At 38.4% G+C, this 23,708-nt stretch overlaps 1 protein-coding gene and 1 long non-coding RNA gene across 2 annotated transcripts; one reads left to right on the top strand and one right to left on the bottom strand.

The window, feature by feature from the left end:
* The first annotated feature begins 402 nt into the window (after positions 1-402).
* Positions 403-23,695, top strand: spag1b (sperm associated antigen 1b). Its single transcript, XM_042490610.2, has 18 exons — positions 403-550; positions 1,588-1,747; positions 1,861-1,983; positions 2,067-2,137; positions 2,320-2,429; positions 2,518-2,623; positions 2,826-2,956; positions 3,184-3,290; positions 3,688-3,820; positions 5,813-6,268; positions 8,940-9,039; positions 10,910-11,062; positions 12,660-12,817; positions 14,445-14,586; positions 15,461-15,587; positions 15,799-15,963; positions 19,061-19,384; positions 19,900-23,695. Exons 1-18 carry the CDS (start codon positions 405-407, stop codon positions 20,026-20,028), a joined length of 2,841 nt encoding a protein of 946 aa, XP_042346544.2. The 5' UTR covers positions 403-404; the 3' UTR covers positions 20,029-23,695.
* LOC148188192 (uncharacterized) lies at positions 2,118-17,453 on the bottom strand. The gene is made up of 5 exons (XR_015777864.1): positions 16,881-17,453; positions 12,644-12,819; positions 9,058-9,152; positions 7,069-7,136; positions 2,118-2,378 (listed from the first exon to the last, which is right to left on the bottom strand). It is a non-coding gene; the product is annotated as an uncharacterized LOC148188192 (long non-coding RNA).
* Positions 23,696-23,708: the final 13 nt, after the last annotated feature.

The raw sequence follows: 23,708 nt of genomic DNA, 5'->3' as shown, positions 1-23,708 counted from the left end.
CACGTGTTTCCGCTTAAGGTGCCAGCTTCCTGTCGAGTGTGGTTGCCATAGTAACAGATCCCGCGTTGCAGTTGTAGAGCAGAGTTAAGCGAAAAAACAGCAGGTACAGTAATTTCCTTCGAATGCAACTTAACTATTTGTCAATAACAACGTTAAATAAACTTAATAACTAAGGAGGAACACTGAAAGTTTCGAAAATAAAATGTCTTTAGCCTTTACGCTAAATCCTCAAATACGAACATTCACTCGCGTTAATTTCATCACATCCCGTTAAGCTAACGTTAGCTTAAAGTTGCCTAAATTAACTATAGTGTTGGGTTAGCTAACTTGAGTGAGTCAGTCTGCTATCAACAGAACAACATTGTTTGTCTTTATAACTGAGTAAGTTGATACTCTTCCCAGGTATGAGCGCAGAAGCACTATTTTCTCTTCAAAACCAGTCCACCACCGTTGAATACAGCGGGAAGGTCCCTGTGGAGCACCTGGACTATGATTACATTGGAAAATGTAAAGATGTTAAGTACCTGGAGAAGATCTTGAGAGCACTGAGGTAAGAGACACATACATGATCTTGAGGAGTGAGGACGCAGACTTAATTTTATATTTTCATCTGATATTCTACTACATATTGGTGAGATTCAAGAGAATGTACTGTGTTGGGGAGTAACTAGTAACATGTAACTAGTGCCCTAGTTACATGTCACTAGTTACCCTCTATTTACTAGTTAACTTATTACCATAATTAAAATACAAAAATTATGTACAAAATATATAATTGTAGTCAGTTACAGGGGGAGACAAAGAAAACACTATAGCCTGTGTAGTAATAATATTAACAGTGGCCTATACAAATTACTGGCAAGTTAACACGGCAAGAAGAAACAAATAAAAACAAGCAGACAGACAAAAAATAAATTGATAAAAAAATATAAATAAATAAAATATGGAGTCCAGGAAGTCCATGGAAGACAGTCTATCACACATTGCATTTCAATGTCATGCCATCAGTTACAGTTACAGAGAACTAATAGGTAATTGAATTATAATTATTATTAAAATGTTCTTGATTGCAAAGGGATATGAAAAAATATTTTCAGTAAAAATTTTATATGTTGATTAAAACATTCATTCTTGTTGCCTTGCATTTTTTTGCCATACAGAAATGCCTTTTTTGGGCACTTTTGGACAATGTGGATCAGCAAAGCTGTTAAGACAAATTTGAGCTCAACACTTACGCACTTATGTTTTTAGGTCTTTTCCGCTTTATTATTCTGTTTAAAACATTTGTTAGAAAAGTAATCAAGAGAAATAAGTAACATTACTTTGATGAAGTAATTATAATAGTTACATAACTTATTAAATTTTTTAACAGGGTGACTAGTTATCTGTAACCTATTACCATTTCAAAAGTAACCTTCCCAACACTTAAAATGTGCATGCACTGTAGAAAATAGATTACAAACAACGTACCATCAGTTTTAAAAGGATAATAGAGCACATCACAACACAATACAGTCTGATAAAGTTGTCTGAAAATATTGATAAGAATTTGGGCTGTCAGATAACAATTTTTTATTCTGTGTACAGGTCTGGCGACGAGGGCATTTATCCTCATCTGATTAAGTTCTGTGAGGATCACTTGGCGAAACTGGACCCCAGGAGCCGAGTTCTCAGGAAGGAAAACCCTGTGGCCACAGCAGCCAGCCTCTCTTCTGATGAGTGGAGCCAAATTGTTGATGAGTTGAAGGCATGCAACACATTTTAGTATCTTTTTTTAATTAATCTTGCTTACTTTCTGCTCTCTTTTTTATTGCCATTTCTCTGAAAATATTTGAATATTAAATACTTTGTCCTTTACAGACATGGCAGGAAGAAACCAAAAAGACTGAGACTTCACTAAAACAGCAGTCAATGTTTGATGATCTAGTCAATGAAAATATGCCACCTATAAGAGGTTCCAATTGCTCTGTTCCACTTAGTCAGGTAATAATTGTCTCTGATGGACATAATGAATGGATTCATGTGTACAAGATAAATACTAAAATTAAGCCTTATGTCATTCACAGACTTCAGTTCCAAAACAAAAGAAGAATTCTTCAAAGCACACTCTCCCACGTGATTATCGAGAATGGGACAAGTGAGTCATTTTGTCTCCACATTTGTCTTTTATACTCAGAAGAAAGAACACACTGTTGCAGCAGCTGCACATAAAAGGTTCCACACAGCGAGTTTCATCACAGTGATCCACAGTTAAACAATTGATGCTGTTCTTGAGCATCATTTTGCACAATATTACACAATATTTTACTCTATTTGCAGGTTAGATGTCGAAAAAGAATGTCATGGAGTCGATGGAAATCTGGCCAAAAATGATCCACCTGTCATCATAAACACAAGACACAAAATCAAGACTAAAGTGGATGCTTCATGTAATGTATCACATATAGCAGCTCATATTAATTTGTGTTCATAGTGAAGCATTTTGTATTCTAAAATTGTTTTTTATAATACATCCAGTGCTGACACAACAGGAAAAGCTCCTTCTGGCAAATCGAGAAAAGGACAAAGGAAACGAGGCTTTCAGAGCAAACGATTACGAGGAGGCGGTTGCATACTATTCCAGGTCAGACTCTTAACACAACTCATTTATTAATTATGTTTTTTTACATCTCCTAGGGGGATTATATTATGTTTCTAGACATTTCATTAGACTGATGTCATTCATTTATGTCTGATTCCATTCCCATTTACTGTATCGCTTAAGCATTTGTCCATTAACCTCATTATAAATAAAGGTTTGTTTTATTTCTGGCCACCCATTACAGGAGCCTTTCCATTATACCAACAGTGGCTGCGTACAACAACAGAGCCCAGGCAGAAATCAATCTTAAGCACTGGCACAACGCCATGAGAGACTGTCTGAATGTACTCGAGCTGGAGCCAGGCAATGTGAAAGGTGCTTTCCCTTTTTGTACAGTAGCACCTTAACAATGCACGTAAACAGAAATATGATTATAATGTTGGCATAATTCTATGTTTCCACTGCCTCAGAAAACAGTTCTTTTTGTCAAACCCCTTTTGTGATTTTTCTGTGTTTTCAGATTCTACTTTTACATCTTACAGCACACAGTAGCTTCAGTGTATGTAATGTCTATTCTATATGTGATGCCTTTTTTGTTTCAGCTCTGCTACGTCGTGCCGCTGTTTGTAATCACATGGGCAACTTCCAAATGGCTGCTGAAGACCTGAGGGTGGTGCTCAGCAAAGAGCCGCAGAATGCTGCAGCCACTGTAGGTGATACAAGTGGAGAGGCATGATGATCACATGCCAGTAGCCTATTTGTCCACTAGGTGTCACTGTATTTGTTTGAAAGCAGACACTTTAAAAGCAGATTGTAGCTGCTGCAAGGTATTATTAATGAAATACAATCCAGTCTGTTATTAGTATAAACATAGACTGGTGTTGGTTTTTTTCAGTTGTGTTAAATGGTGAGCTCAGGGTGTATTTTATTTACTCATCTCCTTTGAGAACATTGTTTACATGTCAAATAATTATTAGGAGTTTGAATGTACTGCAGATAAATGGGGAAAAATATGTTCTTTTTATTGGTCACTGTAGATCAGTAGTATATGGGTGATATTAGTATGTGTGTCACATTTGCTGTCTTACTTTTTTTTTGTGGTTTAGAAACTCCTGTCTGAAACGGAAAAGAAGCTGAGGGAATGTCAACCAGAGCCGCAGAGCAAAGGCAAAAAAATCCTCATCCAAGAGGTAGAAGAGGAGGACAAATGTAACAACGACACCAACGCAGAACAGACTGGTGAGCCTGTTTGACTAATATATATATATATATATATATATATATATATATATATATATATATATATACACACACACACATATATACATATACATATATATATACACACATATGTGTGTGTGTGTATATATATATATATATACATATACATATATATATATGTGTGTGTGTGTGTGTGTATATATATATATATATATATATATATATATATATATATCCTTGATTTATCCCTTGATTTGATATATCCTTGAAACGAGCCATGGCCATAAAATTCCATGATTCTATCCAGCAATCTATGATAAATTGAAATGATCATGTTCTCCTAGCTATATTTAACACAACATGGACACTTTAATTAGATTGCCTATTTTAACAGATAGCCAGTTGTCAAAATCAGCATCAAGTGTTGGGTATAAAGCAGCATTTTGTAGCTGATCATTGGAAGAAAAAAAGTATAACAGCAGTATGCTGAGAACAAGCCCCTATTCACTCATTATTACAACTGATTTCAAATTAAAAAACCATCAACTACTGCAGCAGATCCATAGCTCTATGGTGGATAAAATGACTAAAATTAGCTTAGTTTTTCAGTAAAGTCTGATCAATATATTGGCAGGAGTGGATTGTAATATCAGCAGTTTTTAACTTATCACAGAAATATTGGTGTTGAGTTATACTGACTGTCAGCCAATAAGTAGTGTTGGGAGGTAACTAGTTACATGCAACAGAGTGACATGATTAAATTTAAAAATGAATGTAATTGTAACCCCTCGCAATTACTGAGATACAAATTAGTAATTAAAATACAGAAACACATTTATATTTTTACTTTATGTATATATGTGGAAAAACTAGTGGGGGCTAGTCCCAAATATGATTTTTAGGGGGCTTTGAATATTCAAAGCTTTGACAGGACCCAGCGATAATAGTAATCAACCATATTCACATGCGCCAAATCAATCACTCAAACCTATCCGACTTTAGTAGTACCTGACAGCCCCATGAGAGAGAGAGACAGTGACAGAGAGAGTTACTGGAAGGAGGACTATTGAAAGCGATGTTTTTGCAAGTTATTAATAACTGTGAGCGCCCTGGGTCAGGCCACATCATAAAGTGCAAAGCAAGTGCTTGACTACAGCTGCCAGCTGCGGACAAGCATTTGCAATGCATCTCGCCTTTTCCTTGTCTTCAACAGACAGCATATTTACCTGAAATGGGGGTCAATTATTGTGCTGAGGACACTGGCCTCATCTGTGGCTGACATTTATCACCTCTTTTCACCAGTTCCCTCGTAAAAAAACAAAACAAAAATAAAGCATTCAAATACTGACCATGATGTCGATTACCATGGCAACGAAAGATGTCCCAAAGCTTCGAAGCATTTGGGTCAGCCCTAGTGTCAGCTGATGAACTCAAATATTGATATTTGGCATCAAAATCAATATTGGCTCCCCTAATTTACAGCACTTCAAACTCAGCGTTTACATATGACTATGTAGACTTGCTGAATACTCTGTGTACTTTAAATAGCCAATATTTTGTGGTGTTATGTGTATTTTTTAGACTGCATTGTTGTATATCTGTATATTTAAGCTCGACTTAGTCCACACTGTGGCTGCCCGTCAGAGGATTTGCCCTCTAATCCACCGATTTACACAAAACATCTGAGGCACTTCTGTCGGGGCAGTCATTTTTTTCATCCCAAACCCTTCTGTCTGTCTGCCTGGGCTATAGATAGAGGAAACACCCCTTGTCCCACTGGGTAACATGACATAGTATGTGTGCGTGTTACCTGCCCTGCCCCCACCAGCTTTCATAATTCACTGCTGAGAGTGGCTGCTTCCTAGAACTCCCTTTTTGAAGTGGCTCTATGTCATGTGTGTCCAACCCTCCCCCCACTGTGATGTAACCGCTGACTCCTTCCTGTGGGTGTGTCTCTCGCCCTCTTCTCTGTCTCTGTCTGCCTCTTCCCTCCCTCTCTTTCCCTTCTAGCTCATCCGGTTGAACCCAGCCAGCCTGTGGGAGGGGAGGAGAGCTCAGCTGCTCCTACCGAAAGGGGAGACATGGGGAACGCTCAAAAAAAGCCCCACAGCAGAGGGGACGGGGGTCTTCACAGTGAGTCCAACAACTCCCATCATGGACACTGGAGGGGCAAAGGAGGAAGCTCTGACAAGTACAAAGTCACGCAGGAGTCTAAGGAAAAGGTAGTCAATGGAACGAGCAAGAGGGGATCGACAGCTTCAGTCCCGGCAGAACAGAGTAACAGCGGGAAAGAAACTCCAGTTGGAGGAAACGCAAGGGAAACTGTCAACCTTGATGCCCCGTGTGGAGCCCTGCCCCCACCTCTGTCCCGGCTAAAGAATGAAGGAAACCTGCTGTTTAAAAACGGACAGTTTGCTGATGCACTGGAGAAATACTCACAAGCCATTCAAGGCTACACAGATTTAGGTAAGGTGGAAGATGGCTGATGGCTGATTCTCTTCTTGTTATTATAGTCTTAGGGGGTTGCCAGATCAGTCACACAGAGTGGGATATTGGAGCAAAGTTTATTTTGTGCTTCCATGTCACTTATACTGACAGTAGTGCGTTGTAAACAACTGGCCCAAAGTTTAGCTGACTGATCATCCCCAGTCTCGCCATATTTAAATTTTGCCTTATTGTGTTACATCATCAGTGCTCCTGAGAGTGTTTCCTGTAACTGGCCAATGTGATTGTAAATCAAAGGTCATGACCTTGCAGTTATAATGCCAGTGCTTCCATTTAGATTTTTGTTTCTTTATCACAGTGCAGGATCTAACAAAATATAACACCAAATAGGATATTTTTGATTATAGAAATTATACCTAAACAACAGAAATTATCTCTAAGAAGTATTTCATATTGGTGTGTTTGTCTACAAACAATAACAAAGATTTCAGAATTCAGGAGTTAAAAGGTCAGCCCGTTTGTTTGTGCATTTCATGATTTTGTTCCTACAGTGATGCGTCAAAATGTTGAGTCGTACACGGACAGTGTTTCTGTTTTAGCCCCAGCCCGGTGCTAAGCCTCTCAGCTCAGGTCTGTCCAGGTCACATGACCACTAACCACTCACTGTGAAATTGAATCTGTGGGACTGCAGCTATAATTCTCACAGAGAGGGAGAAAGTGAACGATTGATGGAGGGGAGAGAAGCTGCAGCCTGTCAGGCGCATCCAGCATAAGGCATACTCTCACTGTCTATCTCTGAACTGTTATAATGATGTACTCACTGCACACAGTGATGCTGGACATGGACATCATCCAGGGTCCATCATCTGAAAGGTGTAGGGAGGGCTACCTGTGATGTGGAGTTGAGAGCAGAGATGAGAAACATTATTTGAGCCCCTTTAATCCTTTGAAACCTGGGAAAATTTGCTTGATTTCTGGCGGAAAAACATGGGAGGAAGACAATGAGCAGGCTAAAGAAATGACCCAGAAATTAGAAAGAAATAGGTAAAAAGTACAAGAAAATTACCTGAAAATGATCGAAAAAACACAACAGAAAAGTTGGAAAGTTTAAAAAAAAAAAAGGAAATTACTAAAAAAAATCCTTAAAAATTAAAGTAAGCCTGTAAAAATAATAAGATTAAATATTACGTAATTAAATAAAATATTTTCAAGAAAGAAGGAGATTAGATGAGAAAACTGTTTAAAAATTTAAGTAACTCTTTAAAAATAATTAGAGATTAAATATAAAATATTACATGAATAAATAAAATATAAAAAAATGAATACATATTGAATAAAAAATATAACAATGATAATTATAAATATAGTTCTCTGTACATTTTTTAATTCTTTTTAAAGAAAGAATTTTCTAAATGTACTAATTTCTTGCAATTGCATTTCTTGTCTAGTTTGCTCATCGCCTTGTTTTTCACAATTTAGTTCAAAGATTTGAATACACTTTTAAATAGTCATTTGAATGCACCACAAAAAAAGTGATGTCAATCCAGGTTTCAAAGGATTAAAAACTCAATCATGTAGTACTCTGTAAAAAAGGGACATCTTCAGGAAAAAATAGAACTTATAATATTGACATTCAAACTTTCTTTTACGGGGTCTTAAAGTAATTTTTGGGTCTGCCCCAGTTTGCATATCTAACACACTGTACATGCTCTACTGTCACAGTAACCTCACGAAGTGTGCGCAGTTGCTGAGACATCATCATCTCTGTCTCACTGTGTCATCGTCCATAATCTCATTTCATCTGATGAAGTGGCATGCTAAGTATTTAGTGTTGTGGAAGAATGCTGCTCTATCTGTTAGATACAGTTTAAGCCTGATTTGCCTGCGTCAGTGATAACGATGGTTAAAAAATGGAGGGAAATTCCTGCCAGGCAACTGTAAAGAATAGCAGATACACTGGAGAAAACATTCTTAAGGGGTTCAATGAGCTTTTTCTTGGTCATCTTCTACTTCGTGTTTTTCAGCTTGACAGCCCTGGAACTGACGAACTCCTGTAAATAGCCAGATGTATTACGATGTATTAGTGGAAATAACGGCCCCCTAGTTTCAGGTCCCAACAAAGAGTTGAAGGAAGTTTGGTTGTTCAGTGTGGAGTCACGCCTCAGATTACCAGACCAGTTAGAAACATGCAACATGTATACAATTGACACATATATATATATGTGTGTGACTGCAGCTTAAAATCTTGTATTTATCAGTCTGAGGAAACTTTTAGGTTGTTGTCTTACCATTAAATGGTTTTGAAAGTTATGCTTCTAATGCTGATGCAATAAGAAAAGTTCTCCATTTTGTCATCACAGGATTCTTCCATTGCAACACACACGTATACAGAATCAAAGGTGGAGTGTGTTAAGATATTGTCAATATAAAAGGCACTAAACCTTTGACTGAGATCCATGTCTTTATTAAGCATGTTTCTGTAGTTTCTCTGTCAACTCAAAATACAATAAAAAACCTGACTCAGCCAGTAACCTTTGAACACTGTAAACATTTTAAAGCCACACTTACACCAGCCGAGAGATTCTTTAAAGCCCATTTAAATGTCTCCTTTACAGGTTTTCTGTATAAGAGATTCTAAGTGATGGGTGAGCTACATACGGTGTTTCTGAGTCTTGTTTCTCGTTTCATGCAGGGCTCGACAGTCCAGAGGATCTGTGCGTTCTGTATTCAAACAGAGCAGCTTGCTACCTTAAAGATGGCAACAGTCAAGAGTGCATACAGGACACCACAAGGTGAGACAATCTACTTACTCATGGAACGCTGTTTGTACAAGTCAGGCATGTCCAAAGTTTGGCCCGTGGGCCATGACCTGCAGGGCAATTTTAAACATCCTGTGGCTTGTATCCTATATGTGGCCCAAAACACAATATTGGTTAATACATTTTTCCCATTCACCTCAAAATGACAGCACTATCATACAGTTTGCAGACATGCACCAAGTAGAAGCTATGCAGGCATATGTGTCTTCATAATCAGACAGTAAAAAAGCAAACAAAGCAGCAGACATTTCCTGCTAGGTAGCAGACATGGCCACAGCAATAACATATTAAAGGTTAACTTTAGTATATTTCACCCTGGACCCAATTTCCCTGTTTATTTGTGCTAAAATGACTAATGGGAACATTTTTTTAAAATCATACCAGCATTGAGCGAAATTGCACATCGTCAATTTTCAACCTCTCAAAGTGCCTGTTTTTGCCACCCACAGGCTCAGATTATTATTGTTATTATATTTTAAGTGTCTGACAATATTATGGAAAGGACCGTACAGATATAGACCCTTTTTTAGCTTTGTTTTTCCCTTAAAAATTAAGATTTTTTTTCACTATCCCCAAACCCACCAGACTATTTTTAAATAAACTAATTTTATCACCATAAAACACACTTCCTTCAAAGTCGTCAACAACAACAACAACAAAAAAAAAAACTCACAAAAGAAGTCTTGGTTCATCTCTTGCCTGTTCCAGAAATTACCAACTCTGAAATAAACCCTTAATTGAACAGATAGATGTGAAAATATGCTGCTCTATACATGTTAAAACTACAGTTTATTTATATGGAGTCTGGTGTGTTTGGCGAAAGTTATTTCGAAACCATTTCCAAGATCTTACTGTTTAACAAAGTCTGTCTCTGTAAGGATCCTCTTCGTCAGCTGTCAAACACTTATTATGACAATCTGAGCCTGTCAGTGACAAAACCAAGCACTCTTAGTGGAGGTGAATTGACGGTGCATAATTACCCTGAATGGTTACACTGCAGCCTGCTTTGCAGCTGCTGGCTGCACACTACTCGCTCAGGACTGGATCATATTCAAAAATGGTTGTTCCCATTAGTCACTTAGACACAAAAACATTGGAAAATAGGTTTCAAGTTGAAAAAAAACAATCACTCTTAAGTTGACAGTAAGGGCCTCAACTTTCAGGAGTGATGGGAATTTGATTACTTTTTCATACAATGATGAAACAGTTGAATTTATTTTTTATTTATGTGCATTTTTTCTTCAATAACCCGCATGATGCAAGAAGCGGCTTGCCTGTAGGTATTTTTACATGATCTAAACTGGCTGCTATTCAGAAAAATGTTTGGACAACCCAGGGGACAGACATTAATGTTAGCAACAACATAAAACTTCAAATTTAGACTGGAACTTAGCATGAAAATCCAACACAGCTTTACATTTCTTTTAGACCACCTTATCATTTAATATTCCCCAAATCACTGTTATTTTGTTATTTTATGAGGGGATGTGCTCTCGGGTGTTCTGTAAGGGGTTTTCATTCATCTCTGTAGAAGTACCTAACTCATGTTAACGTGAGGGAAGCTCCCACGTGAAAGCTTTTATATTGCTATGTGTGCTCAAGATTCAGCTTCTAGGGGAAACAGGAAAATAGGATTGTGTGACGGCCTATTCACACATACACAACAGCGCCTGTATACACAAATACTACAGTGCTATCTACTTAGCACAAGGACACACAAACTTTGTCACACTTATAGATTCCCAATCCACAAGGACAGAACTCTCAGACAGCAGCATCTATAGCAAACGCAGCAGACTTGATCCTTTGCTCCCGTCTCATCACATCTATTTATACCGACCAGAGCCCTGGAGCTGCAGCCATTCTCCCTCAAGCCCCTCCTGCGCCGGGCCATGGCTTACGAGTCCCTGGAGCGCTACCGTAAGGCCTACGTGGATTATAAGACAGTCCTGCAGATAGACATCGGCGTGCAGGCAGCACACGACAGCGTCAACAGGTATTAGCCTTCACCTCTCACTTCCGCAGAGAGGCTGCTGGGAGCAGGGAGGTGTCTGGACTCAGACACATACCTGACTGAATGAGTTCAACCTTCATGATCACATTGAGTGGTCTGACTGGCATTTCAAGGCCTACAGTTGGCTAAATATTACACTGTCCATTCCAGCTATTCCAGAGACTGTGAATAACCTTTTAACGATAAAGAGATCTATGATGAAAGTGTCCTTGCTATCCATTTAAATGTAATTCTGGGTGACACAAAATATCATTAGGTGCCTTGGATAAGACAATGAAAAAAAGAGGATGAGATGAGGAAATGTTATCAGTCTTCATGCCTTATATAGTATTCCACATTTGGAATATTTTTATATATTTTAGAAGCCAGAAGTTACACTGTGACATAATTAGAACACTAAATAAAATAAAATAAAATCAACAAATGCACAAAGTCTAATTAGTGGCTAACAGATTTAGCTGGTGTTCAGAGGCAGCTCCTGCTAGAGGCTAATTATGGCTCTCAGAGTGCATGTCCTCTCTGTTATGCAATAGGGAAACTCACCTGGCTGCTCATGTCATAGTGTCTTTTCCATATATATCTACAAAATTGAACATAGATGCTTGTATAAGAGGGATTTTAATTTCATACACTATTAACCCTTTGAAACCTCGATCAGCACCAATTTCCTTGTGCTGCATTCAAACGCCTCTAACAAGCTATTTTACCATTTTTAATCACAGTGGTTTGATTTCTTTTTAAAACATGGTGAAAAAGGCAATGGCCAATTTAGGAAGACATGCCCTACAAATTGCAAGAAATTAGAAAAAAGGGTGACAAGAAAATTACCCTAAAAAATTGTTTTAAAAAAGGGGAGGATTATTAGAAAATGATCAAAAAATAGATATATAAAAGAAATACACGTATAATGTTCTCTTTAGCACTTTTAATACATTTTATTGCTTGTTTTTTTTCCCTCTTTACTTTTTTTTTTTTTGCTCATTCTGGGAATTTATGAGCTTTGTCTTGTTAAGTTGCTCACTGCTCTCTCCTCGTGTTTTTGAAAGAAATCAAACCAACATGCCCAGGTTTCAAATGGTTAAAGGTGGCCTATTGTGCTTTTGGGGTTTCTCCCTTTTCTTTATTGTTCTGTATAGCATTTTTGTGCTTGTAAAAGGTCTAAGTAATAAACCCCAAAGTCCAAGCCAAAGGGAGCTCTCTCTGTCAGAAGACACTGCTCCTCATCTGCCTGATTCAGCTCGTTTGAGTTTCAGTGTTTCAGTGTACTTTTGTAACTTGGTGATATCACAGTGTAACAAATAGAATAGACTGTGCATGAGAGAGCCAGCTAACCAATCAGAGCAGACTGGGCTTTTCTGGAGGCGGGATATAAACTCAGACAGATTGTTTCAGACAGAGATGCTGTAGCAAAGGGCAGTATGAGACACATGATGTGTTTTTTGAATATAAAACATGTAAACCTATTCTAGTAGACCCCCAAATTACAAATATGATCCCTCTTTAACACTTACTGCTGTGAGCCTTGTATGTGTTTCCATGTGTAACATCCGTGTATTGACTGACCTGCATCCTCCTCCAGGATTACCCGGCTGCTGATTGAGCAGGATGGCCCAGAGTGGAGAGAGAAACTTCCGGAAATTCCCCTGGTGCCTCTATCAGCTCAGCAGCATCGCAGAGAGGAGCCACCTAGCGCTGAGGTTCTCCAGGCTCGAGCAGAGAAGGCGGCCAGAGACGCAGGTCTGTTTTCAAAAAAGTCATAACAACTGTTGGTTTATTCTGCCAAAACAAAGATTACACAAATTTGGTTTTAATAGGTGTGTGTGTGTGTGTGTGTGTGTGTGTGTTTTTTTTTAATTCTGTTTAATTTTTATTGTTAAAAGTTCTTAGTTTTACTTTAGCTTTTACTAATTTCATTATCTTTTTTTTTCATTAATATGGGGGTTTTTTTGTCAGAGACACGATTCAAGAAATTCAGAATCGTTTGTAAAATACAACAAAAGCAAGAGTAACTCATTCATCCTTTTGCAAGTCAAAAGAAAGCCTCAAGTCTGGGCACTCAAGTCCCAGGTCAAGACAGTCAAGTCCTGAGTCAAGTCCCAAATCTTAAACTATGAGCTACAAGTACTAAATGTGTCATAATGCACTCTTCACCAAATGTAATGGTATTTTAACACAGAGTAATAATATATTAAATTTAAAACAAACATGAAGGCTTTTGTGAATTTTGTATTTTTTTGTTAGAAATGTATTTAGTCATTTTCAAGCCGCATGTTTTTCATACTGCAGTTTGTTTTTTGTTGACCACCATATGATTTTGTTCTATAGTCTAGTTTTGATTTTTATTTCAGTTTACTAAGAATTTTAGTCTCAGTTTAGTGTTACTTAACTATAACGCCCTCAGTGTCAGAAGAGACGACTATTTAATAATTACACACATTTTTATAGTTTTGTGGTTCACATTTATGCTTTTCATCAGTATTGCAAATGACAGTTTTCATACAAAACAAATGATGATCTTGTAAAAGCTTGCATTGTTGCAGATGTGACTGCAATAAAGTGGTGTATAAAATAGTCAAAATGTTAAAAATTCAGCTTTAGTCCATTAAATTACAACAGTGAAATGATGTAGACACATGAATGTACCAATAATTGTCAAACACTACCAGTACAAATGTCAAAAAGCAGCATTAAACATCTTCAGTGACAATCACTGAGTACTTTAACTTTTGGCATCTTGCTAAAGATAATTATATTAATACACCTACATTTACATTGCTGTATTGCTATTTTTTATTGGCTTATGGGTGTGGATTCTTTCCCACCACTGCTTGACATTGAGATGAATTAATAGAAAAGAACAGACTGTAAATTTTACCACCAAAGTTCTGCTTGTTCCCATTTTTTATCCACCCTGCGCTGAGACAGAAGGAGATTGCTAAAGGCCTAATTTTTATGTAAGTGGACGTGTCACCTCTGTTCTCTGACCGTGCACTTTTCTTCTATTCCCCGGGCTCTGCTACAGCTGTTATTTTTAAACTCTAATGAAAGAATAGAGCTGCTGGCACAGTTTTTCCTCCCCCGAAGACACTTTGCGGCAGATTGATTAGCCCTTAAGTGTGCTCCGTGACTGATTGCTGACTTGTCTCAAACGGCTCGCGTCGAGCTAACACAGCATTAATTCCAAGGGTTTAAACCCTCAAGATTTACAGCAGAGGAGAAAGGCACGTTTACTTGTGTTAACTTTTCTTAGAAATAAAAGGGAAGTTAATTAATTATATTGCATGTGTCAATGAGTGTTTCTTACTTCAATGGAAAGGAGAATTGCTCTTTGTGTGAGTGAGAGCCACTTTACTTTGTTTTCCAGAGAGGAGAGCAGAGGTGCGTTTCACAGCTTTAAAGCAAGATGGGAACGACTTTGTGAAGAAGGGCCAATACCAGGACGCACTGGGAAAGTACACTGAATGCCTTAAGCTAAAGCCAGAGGAGTGTGCTATCTACACCAACAGGTTAGAGGCTCAGTCTCAACATGAAAACACACATACACACAATTATTTCACTTTCTGTTCCTCACTGTTTTGTGATGCTCTTTCCTTCTTGTGGTTTGATTCTTTTATAAAGCGGCAAAGTCAGAACACACTCTTAAAATCAATGTATTTGTTTGGCTAAATTAAAACAGACTGATTAATTATCCCCAGCTGTCATCTGCCAGCCGGCGCATTCAGCTCTAATCCCAACCACTCGTCAGTCTGTCACTGGTGGTAAATTAGCATGTATTGAAGTTGGAACTGAGTGGCAGAGGCTCAGGAAACAGCTGCCTGCTCTAGTGCTGTTTATCACAGCTCCATTTATAGCCACTTCCATGTTATCTTCATCTAAAGAGAAATACAGTGATCACGGTGCATGCAGCCGGCAGGGCAGACTTTATTTTCTGACCCCTCCTCTTTTCTTTTTCACAATACTAGGTAGATTGTTGATCGTGTCGAAAAGGAAACTGGGATGTGGACGTGAAAAATGTCCTGTTGTATGTTTATGTTTGAGCGTGTGGAAAAGAGCTTGTGTGTACAGCCACACCAGAGCAAACACACGTGCTGCTGCCGCACAGCTGCTGAAAAAATACAGACAACATGTGCAACAATAGAGCAAATTTCAGAGAAGTAAAATCATGTCTCGTATATTTCACAATTAAACATCTTTTTCATGTCTCAGCTTCTTTTTCTCCTCAGCAATCTGTTTCACAGTCGATGACTCACAAACTCATGATACTTTTTAATCGAATTATCTGCTGGTGACAAAAATAAAAATCACAAGTGATGTGTGTGTGTGTGTGGGTGTGTGTGTGTGTGTGTGTGTGTGGGTGTGTGTGTGTGTGTGTGTTTGCAGAGCCCTGTGCTACTTGAAGCTGGAGAGGTTTGCTGAGGCCAAGCAGGACTGTGATGCAGCACTGAAAATAGAGCCAACCAATAAGAAGGCCTTCTACAGACGAGCAATGGCCAATAAAGGCCTCAAGGTGAAGAGAGCTGGCTGTTAATGTCACCAGGGAATGTGTTCATTGAAAACCAGAGCTGGAGGGAAATCTTTAAATCCACCCCAAATTGAGTGTGAAAAGGGCATTCCTTTAATTTCTTACCCCTCCTAAAATATTCCAACTCTGTTTAAAATGCCCCATGCACATATTTAGTTGCATTCATGAAGCTATATTTTGTCTGTCCCTCCACTAGGACTACCTGGCGTGCAGTTCTGACCTGCAGGAGGTGCTGCAGCAGGATCCCAACGTGCAGGAGGCTGAGAAGGAGCTGGAGGAGGTCACAGTGCTGCTCAGACAGAGTCTGGCCCACGCCAACTCTTCACCAGCCAAACCCAGAAAGACTGTTCCCATCACAGAGGTAGATACACGTGAAGTGATTTGATGAATATTTTAACTGGACTAAAATCACTTTCCAGTGATTTTATGCTCATTTTTATAACATGACAAAAGTGACACTTATAGCATTCTTTGTCCCTACATTGGTTTTGTTTACATGTCTAATGCCATGTTTAGAGGAGAACGGCCCCACTAAAAATGGAAAAGTGTTTCCTTTGCAGTTTTAAAAAAAATTACATTTACATGATAACATTGGGAAAATGATTCTTGTGTACAGGGATTCAACCAAAAGTGTTGTAGCATGCATGTAGTTGGTGGTGTAACTTTGTAATGACACACCATAGAAGGACACCACACACGTGTGCAAAGGGCAGCCGTGACGTCACCGTTCTCACAGGATCCGTGTATTGCCAGTTTACACAGTGACAGAAGGGGTTTTGTTTTCAAAAGATGACAATCTGGAACCTAGTTTCAAAAGTTTGCATTTTAAGGCCCCCAAACGCCATTGTCATGTGAACAAAAGGCCAAAGTACAACAAAAGTTTACCGTTTTATGCGAGAAGCGTTGCCGTGTTAACAGTCCAAGTGTTTGGGACAAAAGTGATACAATGTGGGCAGAATGAAGGAGCCGGGTTCAGTCTGCCAATTAAACCCTGTGGAAGAGCGCTGGGTTGTACTGCATTTTTAGGTTAAGTGGCCATAGTAAAGTTTTGGGACCCAGAAAGAGTTTCTGTCGGAATCCTGGTAGCCGAGGTTAAGACGCACGCCATGGGACTGCAACGTGTCCAACATGATTCTCTATGTTATAACTCTCTCTCTGCATCCACTGCAGAGAGATGGTTGGAAAAAAGTCATACATCCTCTGAACCATCACATCAAACATAAAGTGTATTTGAGAAATACTCCCCACCAAATGATCATTTGTATATCAGTTACTCACCCCGTGCTGTGTTGAATTCATGAAGAAAACTTTCTTCTTCTGGCATGCCTCCAGTGAATGAAGAATCCTAAAAACAGAGAAAACTCTCAATGAACTGAAGCCATAGGAGTTAGTGTTTGACAACAGCAAAACTATATCAAAACATCTGTTTACAAACTCTCACACAACTCAGTATAATCCAAGTCTCATTTATCCAGTCATATACTCAGCACTTCTCAAACACACATCTCTTTCTGACAGTAAACTAAAGTTCAAATTTATTACATTAAAAAATTCATTGTACATTCAATGTAATGATCATGCCCTGGCTTTCTCTCAGCCCTTAAAACCTATAAGTAATACAATAAATAAACATCCATAACGTAAAGAGAGATAGAGGCTTGTAGCGTGCTGCACTAAGTCGCCGTCATCTTGTCCTGGGGGGAACGTGATACTTCTCTACACTCTCTGCAAAGTCAGGCTCCACTGACAAAATCAGCAATTTTACTTTTCTGCACATGGAAGCTGCTGGTCTGTCACCGCTTAAATTAGTAGTTTGTGTTATTGTGCAACTTTTGTGTTTAAGAGGATTTGTTTGGATTCAACAAAGTCACACAATAACACAAACTACCAAGTGAAGCAGTGATAGACCAGCAACTCTTGTATTCAGCAATTGAAAAATGCTATTTTTGTCAGTGGAATCTGGCTGTGAAATTTCTGTTCAGTTTCCTGTCAGAAAGGTCTGTCTGTTTAGATAGCACTGAGCACACCACCAGATAAATAAACTCGGATTCTCCAGTTTTGGATTCTTCATTCATTAGATACATGCAAGAAAAACAAGGTTTCTTCACTTTTACATAACACAGGGTTAAATGCTAACAAATGATCACTTGGGAGGTGAAGTATGCCTTTAACAGTAAATCAAAGAGTTTTTTTAAGGTTTGTTCAAAGAGCTAAACCCACTGAAACTAATGCACAACATCGCAGATTTAGACATGCAGAGATCAAAGTTTTGGTTTTCCAGGCACACAAAGACTTCTCATGAAAGTTATTGGCATTTCCACCAAACAAGCTCAGACAAGCCAGTTTGTGTGGTATCTGCCAAGCATAAGATGCAGATGCACAAATTATAGTGACTAATAAGGAAAATCAAACACATGGCAAGCTAAAGTGAGTATTATTTTCCTGTTTCGCTCATCAGAAAAATGACTTCAGTGGAAGATAAAGTAGTTCTGTGTCTGATTAAATGTGTGTTTTGGACCATAATGCTTCTTGGGAGGCTTTTATGTGCACAGTCTTGTCCTGTTGGATTGACCTGATTTTTGCAGTGCACTCAATAAGACATGAACTATTTGACATTAACCCTTAGGGACTGTTTGGTGCTTTTCAGTTCTCATTTTTTGATCATTTTGGCTGTGTTCATGCATATAGAATACATTTAGGCAAGACTGTGTGTTTTTGTTTAATCTGGGAATTTCTAGCTCAGCTCCTACAATAAGTTTTAAATACTCTGTGGAAACTTAACTGTTACATTCATGCTGTTAAGTGCATAAAATACACCATTGAAACCCATTCAAACTGACATTTTTGATCCCACAGCCATCAAAGCAGAAAAACATGCACTGTATTATTTGTGTGTGTCATTCTGGGCTTTTTTCTACCTTACCATATTTTAGCATATGGAGAAAATACACAATATTTCCACTAGGTGCACTGTCACAATCAGTGTGACTGCTAATCATTGACATATCCCAGGCTGTTAAAATAATATTAAAAAAATCTACTTTGCATGTAGTATATTGAAAATAATTGATTTGTTATGTATTTTAATCTAAAAACATAGTGGCATCATGACAAAAGCCTGGCATCTAAATGTTTAAAATTCTGAAAATTCATGAATATTTGATATTTATGATTAGGACTAATGCTGGGTAAAAAATAACTCAATGAAAGTAGAAAATCATATTAATGTATAATATTTTTTTATAGCATGATTTTTAAAAGCACATTTTGTGTGCAGACTGATACCAGTCTGCACACAAAGACCTCGGTTACAAACTCATATACATTCAGATGGTAAATTCCACAAAACATTATAATAAACCTAAATTAAGCATCACCATAATTCCTCAAAGTTTAAACCCTCCCTCGTATCTTTCCATTGTTAATCCACTCAACTCACTTGTCTTCATCCTCTTAAGGTCGACGGTGACGAGGAATCATCAGGTGTTCCCGACTCAGTGAGCGGTCACAGTGGAGAGGACATCACCATCAAAATTCAGCCAACCGACGCCTACGAGTTCGGTCAGGCTCTGAACGCAGCTCGCTGTAGCAGAAACACGGCGGCCTGCGCTGACCTGCTGGCGGCCACGACCCCGGAGATGCTCCCCCAGTTCCTGAGCACCCAGCTGGACGGAAACACCATCAGCTTCATCATGCAGGCGCTGGACTCACATCTCCTGGATAAAGACCCCAACCTGGTCTACCAACACCTCAACCATCTGCACACTGCTGACAGGTTCTCGGTAAGACTCAGTCTATGTGCCATTTAAAAAAAAATTTAAAAAAATAATCTGAGAGGATACTTTTAAACTGCTAGAAATACTAAATAAAGCACTTTCACGTTGTAACTCCAGGGCTGCTCAGTTGGGCATCTTATTACAGTGGCCAACATGAAAATGCAAAGATGCAAAGATGAATGTTATATCTGGTCACATCCAATGTTTGGTTTGACCGTTCTGGGTAGAAACATGGCAGTGTAACATGTAAATAAACTTGAACTCACTCCCTGTGTCGATATAAACTGCTCCGTCTAAGGTAAGGAGAACACAGCGATTCTTGTTTTCAGGTAATAAAGAAAAAATACTTATTACATTATACTCAATTTCCGCCGATACATCCCTCTAAATCTTATACACTGGACCTTAAATCATCTCACAGAACACACATTTAATTTGGTAACTACGAAATCTAAAAAATGTAATATGTTTTGTAAGTAATCTGTACGGTTTTGGTGATAAATGATGCTGTTTTTTTGCAGGTCGTATTGATGCTGCTGGAGAAGGACGAGCGTCGTCACATGACTCAGCTGTTTGAGCATCTGTCTGCTGTTCAGAGCACAGAGTTCACTAAGAACGATGTTCAGAATCTGGCCAACAAATACATCTGACCCTCCTGCCCCCCCCACCCCCTGCTCCCTGCTGCATGAGCTGCTGCACCACTACGACTCTTGGATCTATGCAAAAACACTGCACAAGAACTGAGTACACAAAGGCAGGAAGCTGCAGAATGTGCCCCAGAGCGATACAATGGAACTGAGTCACCTTCACTCGACGGCTCTGTGCTGTAAACCATCTGATCTCTATGTTTGACTCACAGGATAAGGAATATATTTTTCTCTCCAGAACGTTTTGCTATGCAGATTTACTTTTGTACCACCACTTGCATTGTACAGCAGGCAGACGGCGGGATAATACAGACCTTTAATTTTAGTGTATTGATAAATAGGGTCCAATGTTCAATGTTATGTAAGGCTACAGGCGAGCGTTTCCCTTCCAGGCAGGTGAGTTTGCTCAGAACAGGCTCACGTTCCCAGAACTGAGCAACACTGTTCCGGTGCTTGAACCCTGTCAGTGTTTTGATATCAGTCATTTTCAATAAATGAACTTCTGTCTGACACCAGCTAAGATCACAAATTATATTCAGTCAGGGTTCCCACAGTCATGGAAAACCTGGAAAAGTCATGAAAATTTCCAATCCCATTGTCCAGGCATGGAAAAAGCATGGAATTAGTAAAAATAATTGAAAGTTTTGGAAAGGTCATGGAATTTTGTTTTGTGTGATAAAATTAAAGTTTACAGTAATCTTCCAGGGATAATCTTCTGCAAAATGTAATGTAACCATGAATTTATTTTCGAGGGGTAAACCGATATTTGTTTTTCAGGGCCAATACTGATACAGATTACTAGTAGTAAATGAGACCGACAACCAATATTTGGAACCCATATGCATTTACAATAAATATTAAGATCTTTCTTCAATATTAAGAATATAACAAACTCCAACACAAAACTTTGTTTAAATGCAGTTACCAAATGTTTAATCAAAACTGAAATGGTCAACATCATGTGCAGAAAGTTCCCAAAAACTTTTTTTTATAAAGCCAAGTGAAAATTGAAATAATAAAAAATGGATAAAAATAGCTCTCTGAGGTTTTACAAAGAAAAAGTTCCTCTAATGCTGTTTGCACTTTTTAATTAATGAATTTTATCAGCCATCATTGAAATAAAACGCAGATACAGATAATTGTCAAAATGCCAAATATTGGCCCCAATAATCGGCCAGGCCAATAATCTGTCAACTCCTACTATTTTCTGTAAGTTAGCTGTAACATCTAATATGCCTCAACTTCGAGAAACCAGGCAGGCAAGCGCCGCAGACACAGTGAATCGCATGCTTTTCCAAAATGGAAATTTTTATTATACTACTTCAAAAGTCAGGGAAAGGTTTCGCCATGAAAATTTGTAGGAGCCCTCCTCAGTGCAAGCTGAATATCAGCCAGCCAGGGAACAAGTTGGGTCATTTCCTACTGAATCAGTTAACATGTTTGTTACTGTGGGCTAAAACCTAAAGATAAAGTTTTATTATGACCATATGTACTCTATGATCACTGTGGGAGAAACAGGCTTGCGTGGTATCTTAACTGCTGGTCTGTTCAGTGAGATAACACTGTGTGCTGAACTGATATCTCCTGACAGCGTTCTGAGAGAAAATTCAATTTGTAACCTCACATGAATCAGATGCTTTCCTGTTTATCCAGCTATGCAATTATCAGATCTCTTCTGTCAAATCACTCTCAAAGGCTGTGTATTTTCCACAAAGAATGTCATCAAGTCATTCAACCCATTTTGTTTACTAAAATTACAGCCAATGTACATCTGCACAAACACCCTCACAGCAGTTCAGCCATGCAGATGAGCGCACACTGGAGAGAAGCAGCATCTTTATGAGATGTGTGCCTTAGATTTCAGACTATAGGGGTCGACTTACATTTTGGTGAGTGTGCAGGTACTCCTAAAGACAGAGTATATTTATGTCACTTAGTAGCTTTTATCAAAATGTTAAATGGTTTGGATTTATGCATCATAAATCATATACATATATATATATATATATATTCACCCAGCATGCACGTTAAATGTTTAAATATGTCATTTATTTGCTAATTTAAAGACATTCTACCAATGTTAAATGGCAACTGTGGTATTTTTCAACCTGGACCTTATTTTCTATGTTTTTGTGTCTAAGTGACTGATGGAAACAGTTTTTTCTTTTAATTGGTCCTAAATAAGCTTGAACTCGCCGTAAACAGACGCCAGATTGGACGAGCTCGCTGTCTGTGGTTGTACTCACCATTTGTCTGATGGTCCCACGGGTGTCGATTCTTTGTCAGGATGTTAGTGTAGCCGGATGTGGATTTGTCTGTCGCATCGAAATGAAATTTTAAAAATATGCAAACGTACATTCCTCCAAAATAAACAGGCATTTCCCAAAAAAAAGTTTCAACCAATAAGGCGATAAACAAATCTACCAAACAATAAAACTAAGTTTTGACCAAACACACGGTGGCTGAAGACTGTATCCTCTTGGTGTCTTCCCTGTTCAACTAATTAATCACACCTGCTGCCTTCAGAGATGCCAGGTCAGGTGATGCGTTCAAGTGACTCAAAAAATGGGAAATCATAAGGGCTTGCTAAAATGGCTCCCAACAGGTCCAGTATTGGTCGAGAGCTCTGCAGCTGGCAGCAACAAAATTAGCTGCAATGTAACCACTCAGGGGCAGCTGAGCACTGTCGATGTACGTCCACTAAAAGTGTTTGTTTTTACAACTGACAGGTGCAGATTGGTTTTTTAAGTGTCTGACAACATTATGGAAAGGAGCCCACAGAGACAGACCTTTTTGTTAAAAAGTAAAATGTTTTTTATTTAACTAGAAAGAGCCCTGAAATAACCATCGCCAAACCAACCAGACTCAATTTAAGTACACATTTATTATAATCTTAAAAAACATCTCAATCAAAGTCAACAGAAATGAAATAAAACGAAACCATCTTGGTTAGTCTTCCCACTGTTCCGATAATCACTGACTCTATTTTGATTGCATTTAACTCTTGATTCACCCAGTTAGATGTAAAAAATATGCTGGTACCATACATGCTAAAATCACTGTTCACTTAAATGGAGTCTGGTGAGTTTGGCCCTCAGTCCATGATAGCAATTCCAGGGCCGTTTCTGGTTAAAAAACAAAAACAGTATTCTTCATTCTTAGGTATCCTCTCCATTATGTTAACAGAAACTTGTGGTGATATTCTGAGCCTGCCAATGACAAAAACAAACACTTTCAGCAGACATATATTGACAGTGCACAGTTGCCCCTAGTAGTTACATTGCAGCCTGTTTGGCCACTGCAGCGCTCATCATCAATACTAGAACAATTTTAAAAGTTGTTGTTTCCATTAGACATGGAAAAATACCAGTTACCCCTTAAATATTGAACATTCCAGTAATCTTACATTTTAAGGATTGCCTGAATCCAAACCATTCTTTGTTGTAAATGTTTTATCACTTCTACATGAATGTACCAAATTTAGTTCAGGGTGACAAGTTGGGGCAAAGAGGCAATCATTTCCCATGTTCTATAGTTTTACAATATTTCAGCAGAGATATAAAAAATGTGTACAGTATTCACAGAGGGCTATTCAATAACCTGAAAAATGTCTTCTTTTCTGTGCTAAGATGAAATAAATAGTTAAATAAAATAAAAATGGAATACCCTACTAATTTTCAGTG

The sequence above is a fragment of the Plectropomus leopardus genome, chromosome 11, assembly GCF_026936395.1.
Source record: "Plectropomus leopardus strain MGB_pleo_1.0 chromosome 11, ASM2693639v1, whole genome shotgun sequence".
NCBI lineage: Eukaryota > Metazoa > Chordata > Actinopteri > Perciformes > Serranidae > Plectropomus > Plectropomus leopardus.
This window is presented reverse-complemented; position numbering and strand designations above follow the sequence as displayed.

Excerpts from the sequence above, each read along its gene's own strand:
- spag1b (XM_042490610.2), top strand. The coding sequence starts at position 405 with ATGAGCGCAGAAGCACTATTTTCTCTTCAAAACCAGTCCACCACCGTT. Across the intron at positions 2,957-3,183 it reads GGAGCCAGGCAATGTGAAAG|CTCTGCTACGTCGTGCCGCT; the intron begins GTGCTTTCCCTT and ends TTTTTGTTTCAG. Across the intron at positions 3,291-3,687 it reads CGCAGAATGCTGCAGCCACT|AAACTCCTGTCTGAAACGGA; the intron begins GTAGGTGATACA and ends TTTGTGGTTTAG.